Source organism: Sminthopsis crassicaudata, chromosome 1, assembly GCF_048593235.1.
Source record: "Sminthopsis crassicaudata isolate SCR6 chromosome 1, ASM4859323v1, whole genome shotgun sequence".
In the NCBI taxonomy this organism is placed as follows: Eukaryota; Metazoa; Chordata; class Mammalia; order Dasyuromorphia; family Dasyuridae; genus Sminthopsis; species Sminthopsis crassicaudata.
Window position 1 is genome coordinate 432,944,303 of NC_133617.1, and position 12,681 is coordinate 432,956,983.

The following is a 12,681-nucleotide window of genomic DNA, read 5'->3' on the forward strand; positions in this document are numbered from 1 at the left end:
CAAGTATCTCAAAAAGACTCTTCTATACTGTACAAAAAAAAAGTTTTTTGCATGTTATGTGTTCTACAGAAGGGAGCTTATTAAGGAATAGAGTATGTCCTTTAACTTTATGTTACTGAAGAGATTTGTATACTGTTTTAACTAACTTCATTAGTATGACAAGGAAGGAAGAAGCTGTGGGAGTCTTCAGTGGTTTTTTTTTATTATTATTTTGGGTTTGTTTTGTTACCCCTTTTCTATTGAGAATTGGTTCCTAAACCTTAGAAATTTTTTAGTTTGCTGATTATAAAACTAGACATATAAATAATAGAGGTAGGTGATGTTTTAGGAAAAAATAACATTTGGATCATGAAACTCTGCATACTGTCATCCTAGATGGTTTTATTTATATTTTCTTCTGATCTTTTTGAAAATTTTTTCCTTAAATAGGAAATTGTTATATTTTATTTTGATAAAAGGTTCTTCCTAAAAAAATATCCAATGTATGTTAAATTTTCAAAGATGAGTATTTAATTTTGACAGTCTGTCCCATTGATCTACTACTCAGTTTTTTGGGTTTTTTTGTTTTTTTTTTAAACCAATACTGGAAGGTTTTGATTGAATGCTCCTTTATAATACAGTTTGGGATGCAGAAGTGCTATTCCCCCTTTGTCCTTACATCTTTTTATCTTTTTCTTGATAATCTAGATATTTGATTTTTTCCAAATGAATTTTAGTTATTTATCAACTTCTTTAAAGTAACTCTGATAATTTTATTGGTATGGCATTAACAGTATAAGTTCACTTTCACAGTATTATCATTTTTATTATATTGTCCCAGTTCAACCATGATCACCTAATATTCCTCCAATTATTTAAGTTTTTATTTCTTTAAGGAGCACATTGTATTTGTATCTTTTGGGTAACATAATATGAATCAGTTGATTCAGTCCTTTTTTATAGGATAAGCCTAGTATTGAAGAACAGTTTAGTAACTTTTCTTGTGTAATACCAAGATGTCTAAGCCAATTCATACTTCATCCGTGCATTAGTGTACCTGTCTTTCCACAGTTCCATTGATAGTGATCATGTTCTTTATGATCATTGCCAGTGTAATGGGTAAAAGGTGAAATCTCAGAGTCTTTTTAATTTGCATTTTTCTTAATAGTACTTTGGAGAATTTTTTTCATATTGTTACTTAGTATATATTTCCACCTTGAAAAACTGTCATTATCATTAAGCTGCTATCTATTGAGGAATGGAATGTAGTTATATTTCCATATTCAATTCCTAATATCTGGGATATCACATTTATGATTTTCTCTATCATTTGGTTATCAGCTTTCCTTTTATACCTGTGAAAAATGCCTTTCTGTATTGTCTTACCATTTTTAATACTGTTTTTATATTTAAATTATTTTTGGAGAATATTGTGTTGTATGGTATTAGATGTTGTGTTAAATTTGTTTTTGCCAAATTGCTTTCTAGTTTTTCTAGTGGTTTATCATTTCTTTTACTTACAGGTTTTGTTTGTCTAGTCCATTTCATTTTTGTATTTTTAACTAATAACAAATGATTTTCATAATTACTGCTACAATGGTTTGAATTCTAATAATGTTAGTCTTCCTTCCTTCCTCATTTTTTTCCCTTTGACATCCTTGACTTTTTTTCTAATTATTCCTCACTAAATCTTCTCCTTCATAGAATCCCAGATCTATAACTAAAAGAGATGTAGTTCTGAGGCATCTAGTGTTGACTCCCTATTTTATAAATGAGGAAACTAAGACCAAGGGATGGTTTAAATCTTTTGTCAAAGGTCAGACCAAGAGTAAGCCTTAGAGGCAGATTTGAACCTGCACTCTTTCCTTTTTTCTTCTGCTGCCTTTGTCTTGCCACTTTTTCTCTGTCCCAGTTTAGTTAGAGCCATAGTATGTAGAGCCAGAAGAGACTTGAAGCTCTAGTCCAACTTGGTCACTTTACTGATGAGGGAACTAGTGCTTACAGAGTAGTAGTAACTTGTCCATCATCTAGTGATCATTGGGGAAGGAAGCCTGGATTTATGCCCAGATTCTCTAGCTCTAGATCCTATTTCTTTCTTTTTTTAAAATAGCTTTTTATTGACAAAACATATACCTGGGTAATTTTTCAACAATGAACCTTGCAAAAACTTCTGTTCCAACTTTTCCCCTCTTTCTCCCCCTGCCTCCCCTAGATGGCAGGGAGTCCCATACATGTTAAATATGTTAAAGTATATGTTAAATATAATATATGTAGACGTATTTATACAGTTATCTTATTGCACAGGAAAGATCAGATTGAGAAAAAAGGTAAAAATAACCTGAGAAGAAAAACAAAAATGCAAGCAAATAATAATAGAAAGAGTGTAAATACTTTGTTGTGGTCCACACTCATTTCCCAATGTTCTTTTGCTGGGTATAGCTGGTTGTGTTCATTACTGATCAGTTGGAACTGATTTGGATCCTCTCATTGTTGGAAAGAGCCACATCCATCAGAATTGATCATCATATAGTATTGTTGAAGTATATAATGATCTAGATCTTATTTCTTGACAGCAGTGACTTTTTCCCTATCTCTTTTGTATATTTACTATCTGGCATTGTATCCTGAGCCTGCTGAACTGCTTAATGAATTGGATCTGAGTACAATACTTGAGGTTTTGATCAGTAGTAAATATAATAATCTTCCTAGAAGATAGATATTCTCTTTTTAATAATGGTCAACTTGATAACCATCTGCAGATTAAACTTGGAAAATCTTAGAATTAGAAGGTACCTTAAATCTACCTTAGTCCAACCTGACATCCAGTGTAGTCATTCTGTCACATCACTTAAGTCATCCCATTTCTGCTTGTAAATTTCTAGTGATGGAGGAATTCACTACCTCACAAGGTAGTTAGTTACATTTTTAACATTTGCGGTTGTTAGAAAGTTTTGCCTAAGAGAAAGCTTCTATTCATTTTTGCCTGCAGACAGCCACATAAAATAAGTATTTCATATAAGCAGCCTTCTGGCAATCAAAAACAATTTCAGTTGTAAAAGCAGCATAGCCTACTTTTAGAATTTAAATATCCCTATACTTTCATCTGGTTTTTATGTGGACTATTTTCCAGATTCCTCATTATCTTTGTTACTCTTATGATGATATGTTACTATTTGTCATTATTTGTCATTATTTCTTTAAATCTAGTGATGCTTTAGAAAGTGCTATATCCTGATTTCGAAAAGGCATGCAGAAATTTATATTAACTGATGCTAAGTGGAGTAGTATAGTGTATTGTTCTGGTTGGTTTTCTGGAGGTCTCTGGACTAGTCTTCATTTCAGTTGAATAATCACCACAAGAATAGCCAGGAAAGTTCAAATCCTTTATTACCTCCTTCACAATCTAGTTTCCTTGCCTGGGGCCTCAGGCTAGCTTTCTTGAGGTCCTTCAGAATGTGTCTTGGTTTCTGTGGGGGAGGCAGGAGGACCACCATAACGATCTCTGTCTTGAAGTCTGTCTCAGTCTGAGAGCTTGTGTTCCAGCCTCCAGTCTTCTGTCTTCTTCGAGTCTGTCTCTGAGCCCTTTCTGGGTCTGTCTCTGGCTCAGAAAGGCCTTGGTCTCAGTGGAGAAATAAAGGAGGAAAAGCCTGCCACCACGGTGGTGTGAGATGGAATTAATGAATCTGGCTGAGTTTGTCCCAGCTTATATGCTCTATTACAGTTAAATCCATTCATCTTGGCCATTTATCATACTGAGTATAAACCAATCATTGTATCACTAGGGAATCATTTGTTGTAAGGTAAAATCAGTCATACTGAACTAGAGAACTATTAATCACCATGCTAAAATAGATAACCATTGTCTTATCAATTCCACTTAGTTAGCACTTTGTAAGAATCTTTGTTTCAAGTACAGAGTTCTGGCTCACATAACAGAGTAGAACCAAGAGAACATTGTGCACAGCAACAAGAAGATTATGTGATGGTCAACTCTGATGGACGTGGCTCTTTTCAACAGCGAGATGATTCAGGCCAATTTCGATGGTGATGGGGAGAGCCATTTGCATCCAGAGAGGGGACTGTGGAACTGAGGCTGGGTCACAACACAGCATTTTCACTTTTTTTGTTATTGTTTGCTTGCATTTTTTTCTTACTTTTTTTTTTCCTTTTTTGTAAAGGTCCTGTCGTCTCTAAGTTATAATCCTTCTCTGAAAGGAGATCTCTTTTCTGTAAAATCTTTTCCTTTGTAATCAGGTTTCTTGGGAAGCTTCTGGAGCCTCCAGCCAAAGCGAAGGTAGAATCTTGAATCCTCTCCTTCCTGAATCCTGGCTCTGAATCTCCTCAAGCTTCCCTGAAGTTCTCCCAGGGAGTCTTGTTCTTCTCCCAGTCTAGACTCTCCTTCCAGACTGCCGTCTAAACTCAATCTCCCAGTCTAGACGGACTCCTTGCCCAACTGCCCTCCTCTTTTATCCTAGCAGAGATTGGGCTAGTGAGAATTCCTAGGCGCTTGTGGGAACTTCTACAGCCAATGAACTTGCTCCTTTTAAAGGTTGTGCAAACTCCTTTTCAGAACTCCTTTTAAAGGGTGTAAACTCCTTTAAATGTGTAAACTCTTTTTCAGAAGTCTAAAGGTGTAAACTCATAAAGGTGTGAACTCTGAGCTAGAGAATTGTTTAGACAAGCTGAGTTATCACCTTGTAATCCTAACACTTTTTGATCTGATTTTTCTTTGCACCATGATAAATGTAGAAATATGTTTAGAAGAATTGCACATGTTTAACCTATATTGGATTACTTGCTGTCGAGGGAGGAGAGTAAGGGAAAGGGAAGGAGAAAAATTTAGAACACAAGGTTTTGCAAGTTGAATGTTGAAAATTATCTTTGCAAATATTTTGAAAATAAAAGGCTTTTTTTTTTTTTTTTTTAAGAAGAAAGTGTTATATCCTGAGTCAGAGGATATTGGTTTTAATCTTGACTGCTACTTAATTACCTGTGTAGCCTTGGGGAAGTAACATAATCTTTTTGGGCTTTAGTTTCCTAGTCCAGGAAATGAAAACGTTGGACTAGATAACCTGTAAAGTGTCTTCAAGCTCTAAATCTTTGATTCTTTGATTCCCTTCTTGCTATCTCTCCCTCATCACCTCCCAATGATCTTTTAAGCTACCTTGGCCTCAGTTTTTACTGCTAGAGATGATTTCCAAATCTGTCTTCACTTTCAATTACTCTCCAAAATTAAAGTCTCATTATTTCTAACTGCATTGAATTTCTCCACTTGGATGTCATTGGTATAGTGTATAGAATGCAAGATTTGAAGTCACTATAACCTGAGCTCAAATCCCATCTCAGATTCTAGATATATAACCTTGACTAAGGCATTTGTCTTCTGTAGGCATCAGTTTCCTCATCTGTGAAATGATTGCATTGGACTTAATGAGCTCTAAGTCCTTTCCAGCTCTGAAACTATGGCCCTATGTTCAGAAACTTTCCCCTCCCCTACTATATTTGTTGCTATTAATGTCTTCCTCCTCCTCCTTTATATCCTCTATCATCCCTTCATAACTTTGGAATTTTGTGTAACTTTTCCCTTTCTCTTATTTTACATATTTAATTATTTGCCAAGATTCTTCTTTTCTTCCTTTTCATTCCTGTCTTTTCAAAAAAAAAAAAAAAAAGATCTTAATTGATACTTTAGAAAAATCTTTTCCACATATATTATTTTTCCATCATTGAATCTTCTTGTGAAACACAGAAAGACATCAACAGTAAGATCAACCACGAAACCATAATCTGAGAAGCATATAAAGCATTTAAATCCTATAATCTTTTTCCATCTCTCTACTTGAAGTTATGAATATTCTTCTGGTTTTGTTTGCTTTGCTCCTTGGCAAGATTTTTTGGATACTTTACAGTTTGCTAGCTCTTGAAGAGCATGAGAGTTATTGTACTGTTCTCAGTAGCATCTAACACATTGGCTTGTATATATATGTACATCCTATTTATGATCTCTTTGATGTTGACACTTTTTCTTTTAGCTCATATTGCAAACCAACCATAGTATTTCATCCTTCGTATACAGTTTTTGCTTGTGTCTTTCTTAAATTACGATGGAAATTTTTTTCTGATTCTTAAATGTGTCCTGAAACTACTATAGTACTTCTTTGTTCATCTTTCATCTAAATAGCCTCCCTTATTTTTCTTTGGTAATATAATTTATTCTATAAATTTTAATTTTTTTGTGCACAAGTCGTTACTAATAATGCTGAGACCTACTTCATGCATTTTTTTTTCATAGCTTTGTGAGTCACCTGCAGTTTAATTCTTCTAAAATGGAATATTCCATTATTTTTTGTCACATAGCTGTGGAAGAAGATTATGATATTAATAAGATGGGCTTTTATTTAAAAACGAGTAACTTGGTATCATTGAAAATAGGAACTTTTTTTTCCATGGGAGAAAAACTTAAGATTCATTATAATGGCTTGTTGTAATTTCAATATCATTAGGAAATTTTTTTCCTTTAAACATGGTCTCCTTGTGATTTCCCAAACCGTAAGCCATTCATCCAGCTTAAATATAATACTTGTTTTTAGTAGAATGAATGGAGGAAGAGGAAGGGACCCACCTTTATGTCTTTAGATTCTCAGGGGGGAAAAGAGTAATCTATATATCATTAAAACAATATCCTTTTAAATAAGAAAAGTACATACATCTTTTCAGGTATTAGACTTATACTTTAGGTATATAAGTTTAGGAAAAAAATTAGAAAAAATATGGATGGAGGAAATAAGAAACTTTAGCATTAAGGCTAAAATTCATCTAAAGTGTAAATGTTTAAGGCAGCTGTTTTATAAACAGTCTTCAGATTAGTAAGTACTTTAACATCTAGAAGATTTTCTTCTCTACCTAGATTACAGAAAATTGCATAGACTGTCTTCTTTCTCAAGACCAGTGATAATTAAGGTAGCAGATGGTTTCATTTTTTAATTGTGTCCAGAGAGGGTTGAGCAGGTCCAGAATAGAGAAAAGCCAAAAGAGATAGCTAGAAATTGTCTGGGTCACCATCATGGTGCTGATATTATCTTGATTCGGATATTTGGGGGTAAAGGATAGTACGAAGATGCCAGTGACTTCCTGGAAGACACTCATCATAATAGCAGGGTCCCAGCAATGACATGGCCACAACTCTTTATGTCTTCAGCTGTCTCTGTGAGCGGAATGTTGGAGGGGATGTGGGAAACTGGGACACTGATACATTGGTGGTGGAATTGTGAATACATCCAGCCTTTCTGGAGAGCAATTTGAAACTCTGCTCAAAAAGTTATCAAACTGTCCATACCCTTTAACCCAGCAGTGTTTCTCTTGGGCCTATATCCCATAGAGATCTTAAAGGAAGGAAAGGGACCCACATGTGCAGAAATGTTTGTGGCAATCCTCTTTGTAGTGGCCAGAAATTGGAAACTAAGTGGATGCTCATCAGTTGAAGAATGGCTAAATAATTTATGGTATGTGAATGTTATGGAATATAATTGTTCTTTAAGAAATGGCCAATAGGATGATTTCAGAGAAGACTGGAGAGACTTACGTGAACTGATGCTGAGTGAAATGAGCAGAACCAGGAGATCATTATATATGGCAACAACAAGACTATATGAAGATCTGTTGTGATGTTTTCAACAATGAGATGATTCAGATCAGTTCCAATGGGCTTGTGATGGAGAGAGCCATCTGCATCCAGAGAGAGGATTGTGGGAACTGAATGTGGATCACAACATAGCATTCATTCTTTCTGTTGTTGTTTGCTTGCATTTTGTTTTCTTTCTCATTTTTTTCCCCTTTTTGATCTGATCTTTCTTGTGTAGCATGATAACTGTATAAGTATGTATACATATATTGGATTTAACCTATATTTTAACATGTTTAACATATTTTGTATTACTTGCCATCTAGAGGAAGGGTTGGGAGGAAAGGAGGGGAAAATTTGGAACTTTGGTTTTATAAGGATCAGTGTTGAAAAATTATTCATATATATGTTTTGAAAATAAAAGGCTTTAATAAAAAAAAAAAGAGAAAAAGGAAAACCTTTTTAAAATTTAGAAATTTTCCAGGCCCTCAGGGTTCTCATATCTAAAATAGGGAGGGTAATACTTGTAACAACTTCATGGCACAAAGTTTTTATGAGGAAAGTATACTGTAAACCTTAAAGTGCTATGTGAGTATTGATGATGTAGTTATTTTAGAGCCAGATGCTTCCTGCTTTCTTTGGGATCCTTGTCATGGGAACTTTTGTCTAAAAAACTGCCTCACCATGAAATCTTTTTGTTATTTCATAAGAGAATAAGAAAGGTCTTTTGCAGAATTTTCTGTATATATTGGTTTTAATACTAATTACAGAATCATAGCTGTCTTTTAGTCCATCCCATGCCAGGAAAAATATTCCTTTTAAAATGTTTCTAACATTTTTCATAAAGAAAATGATTGCAGTAGTTTTCAAACATAAAAGAATATTGATGTTAGTAGTATTCCATAGGATCTTTCATCTCTTTACTAATTACATAAAGATTCATTTCTATTTTTTCAGTTTCTTTATACTTAGCTAACCTCATGCCCTTTGATGGGTTGGGATACAGCCTTGAGTAGTAAAAGAATACTAAGTAGGCTCCTGCTTGAGCAAACTATGTGATCTTGGACGAGTCAGTTAGCCTTTCTAATTTTCAGCTTTGTAAAATGGTGAGGGGAGGGTATTAGAATGCACTTGATTAGGGACTATTTTGGCATTTGTAGAGCTAAGTTGTTGCAGAATTGTCACTGAATTTTTTTTCTACTTTCATTTATATTTAAGCTATTTTCTCATGGAAAAGTTAGAATTTTAGGCTTCTACTTTTTGTTAAATGTAAAAATGAAGTAATTTTAATATTTCTAGACCTTTGCAAAGATAATTGGATTTTGATATGTTCATATGAAGCTGTCAAATGTTATACTGTTATATATGTGTATTATGGTACATGAAGCTGTTCATGTCATATCGTCGAATAACAGTATAGGTATAAAAGGTTAGAAATGTGACTTTTAAGTCTAGTATTGTTATTACGTATGCTAATTAGCTCAGAGTTTAGAGCAATCTCATTTCCATTCTAGATTTTATGGTCAAAATCAATATATATTAAATGTCTACTATCTATCAAGCACTGTGCTGAATACTAGAGATACAAAAAGAGGTAAAAGACCTTCTTTACCCTTAAGGAATTCAACATCAAATAGGGGAAATAACATGTAAACAAATACATAAAGCAACATATACAGGGAAATAAGTAATAATTAACAGAAGAAAGGCCCTAGACTTAAGGGGGATTATAAAAGACTTCCTGTAAAAGATATTTTAACCAGCACTTAAAGGAAGCCAGGGAAATCAGGAGTTGAGAGAGCATTCTAGGCATGGGGGATAGATAGCTAGAGAAAATGCCCCTAGCCAAGAGACAAGTCTCTTATTGGTGAAACAACTTGGAAGCCAGTGTCTTTGGGTCAAAGGATACATAGTGAGAAGTAAGGTGTTAGAAAACTGTAAAGAGAGGACAAAGCTAGATTATAAAAAGGGCTTTGGATGCCAAATAGATTATTTTTTATTTGCTTCTGGAGGCAATAGGGAACCACATGGGTTTATTGAGTAAGGGGTGACATAATCAGATCTTTGCTTTGGGAAAATCATTAGTGACTGAGTGGAGGATGGATTGGAGTAAGGAGAAATATGAGGCAGAGAAATCAGCAGGCTTTTGTAATAAACTACATGAGGTGATGAGAACCTGCCCCAGAATCGTAGCACTGTTGCAAAGGTGAAATGGAAAGATCTTGGCAACAGATTAGATATAGGATGAGGATAAATCTTTTGTTCAAGGTGACTCCTGGGTTACCAACCCGAGGGACTATGAGAATGGAGGGAGGGTTTGGGAGAATGATAATGAGTTCTCTTTTGAATATATTGAATTTAAGTGGTATTGTCTAGTTTACAATATGTGGAAGGGCATTTGGAGATGGGAAGTTAGAAGTCAATAGAGAGCTTGCTGGAGAAATGTCCAATTTTAGCCTAGTAGTGTTGCTTTAGTTTTGTCAGAGTAGTCTGAGTAATTGGAGAGAATTTTTTTACATGGCTGACTTTTAACAAGTATCTTAAAGAAATATTTGTATACTTACTAAATATATATATCCATTTGCTGAATGAGCAGGTTTTTTTTTTTTTAAATAATGATGTAAGGTCATTATCTTAGTGTACTTGGTCATATATATATATATATGTATATATATATAAGCTTCAAGGTGCTACCTCTTACTATAATTAGATTTCTTGATCACATGGAAATATCTATAATAAATGGATAAATAAAGCATTTATAAAGTGTTTACAATATACAAAGCATTATGCCAAGATCTGGGGATATAAATAGAAATATTTAATTGTCCCTGCTCTCAAGGGGCTCACATTCTAATGGGAATATAACAGTTATGGAAGGTTTCAATTACAAGTCAGGTGAAAAGGTCTTAATGATCCTTAAGTGCAGAAGCTAAGAACATTTAATGTCATTTACACTAATAAAATCATATTAGTTCCAATTTGAACTACTTGATAAATAGTTTGATAGCAGGAATTTTTTTCTTCCCCCCTCAATCTTTTTTTTCTCCTCAATCTTTATGTGTGGCTATAACACCTCAGGAGCAGTTCTTAGGCTGAATCTCCACAAAAGATGTTTCCAGGATGAATAGGCCTTGGGCCAGAAATATTCCTACTCCTTAGGTTCTTGGACATCCTGGGCTTGTCCGAGGGGAAAATTGTGGTCAAGGCTGATGTTGAGATTGGCCTGATGTGTGCTGCTTCTATCTTTTCCTCAGGGTGTTTTACAGGTGTGGGCCTCCAGAAGTATATAACTTTATGAATTCTTTCAGAAACATCTGGATGTTTTTAGTAGCTTTTCATTGGTACTATTATTTTGTAAGTACACATTATTGTTAGAATTTTAAGTTTTCAAAGCTTATGAAATAGAATCTGAAATAGATTTTAAAGTTGTTTGCTTTAAAAATGCCTTTTTGAGGTGTTACAGTTCATTTGGAAAGTTTCTGGAAACAGTATTAATGAATGGGCAAAGGTGTTTTATACCTGTGTTGTTTTCTGGATAATGACTTTTTCATATTGAGCAGGATTTATGGTTTTGAATAAGAACGTGTCAATCTAGCTATAATGAGTTGATTTTTTGTATTTTAGGACTTAAATGAATTTAAGGAGGTAACAACATGTGTCTTTCCCAGGTAAGATTTCTTTTCACTGTTATCTCATTTGAAATGTCATTTGCCAAAGATGTAATATATTTGGGTATGTAGTACACATATGAGCATTAATTTCATAGGACTGTGAGCTAGAATAATAGGTTGATAGATTTTTGAATTTATTGATGTTTCATAATTTTTGTTTTGTGATTATTTGTTTTTGAAATTCCCATTTTAAGAATTTTCAAAATAAGCATTGAATTCAGGTGCAAGAGGGTATTTTGTCTTTTTCTTTTCTTTTTAAATGCGATTTCTTATAAACTGTTGGGCCTTATAAATACTGAATAGTCTCTTTAAAGTACTTTGTAGACAATAGAGTTATGAGCAAGTATTTTAGCTCCTAAATTCATTACCTTCAAATTTTAGTGCCTTGGAATAATTAAAGTTAGTTTTTACTTTGTAAATAACAAGGCTAATATTAACCACACAAAGCTCTGACTTAGTGTCAGGGCTGAGTTTCATCATATAGAAAATATCTGAGGACTGGGGGAGTCTATAATGGAGCAAATAGTGTCAGGGCTGAGTTTCATCATATAGAAAATATCTGCGGACTGGGGGAGTCTATAATGGAGCAAATGTGCTCTAATTATGACGTTCCTGTACCTTATACATTGAAAACTTTTTTTTTTTAATGGCAGGAAATAGTAAGTTTTTAATGTTTTTTATATATATGTAAATTTTTAAAATTTCTCATCCACAAGAATAAAGTTATTACAGAAGCTTAATGTTATTCATGAATATAGAAATTCAAATGCAGAAATTGGGCAGTAATAAATACTTAAAAGTTGTGGAAATTATATGATAGTATATCATATCCTTGAAAATATTTGAAGAATATTAAAAAATATATAAACATTGAAATTGCTGTTTCAAAGTTCTTTGCGTTCTACATTCTGGCTCCAGTCTACCTTTCTAGTAATTAGATTTACTTCCCTTCATATCATCTGAATATAGCCTAATTGGTCTACTTGGTCTTCCCTGAATGGCCATTTTTAAAAAAAAAAATTTTGTTTTTTAATTAACAAGCATTTGTCTTTACTCATGCCCAATTGTCCCTTAATATGATAGAAATAAAGAAAAAGATTGGTAGCAAGTATGCATAATCAATCAAAACAAATTTTAAACATTGTCAATATTTTTATATATATATATGTGTATGTATATATATATATATATATATATATATATATATATATATATATATATATATATATACACACACAGATATATTTATTATTGTTATTAAAGCTTTTTATTTACAAAGCATATGCATGGGTAATTTTTCCAACATTGACTCTTGCATAATCTTTTGTTGCAAATTTTCCTCTCCTTTCCCCCACCCCTTCCCCTAGCTGGCAGGTAGTCCAATACATGTTAGATCCAATATATGTA

At 33.5% G+C, this 12,681-nt stretch overlaps 1 protein-coding gene across 3 annotated transcripts in view; it reads left to right on the forward strand.

The window, feature by feature from the left end:
- PARN (poly(A)-specific ribonuclease) overlaps positions 1–12,681 on the forward strand; it is a 172,747-nt gene that overhangs the window by 23,957 nt on the left and 136,109 nt on the right. For all 3 annotated transcript variants that reach the window (XM_074280572.1, XM_074280570.1, XM_074280571.1), the window contains exon 14: positions 11,228–11,271. In XM_074280572.1, the coding sequence (XP_074136673.1) occupies positions 11,228–11,271 (44 nt within the window). The remainder of the gene's footprint in view (positions 1–11,227; positions 11,272–12,681) is intronic.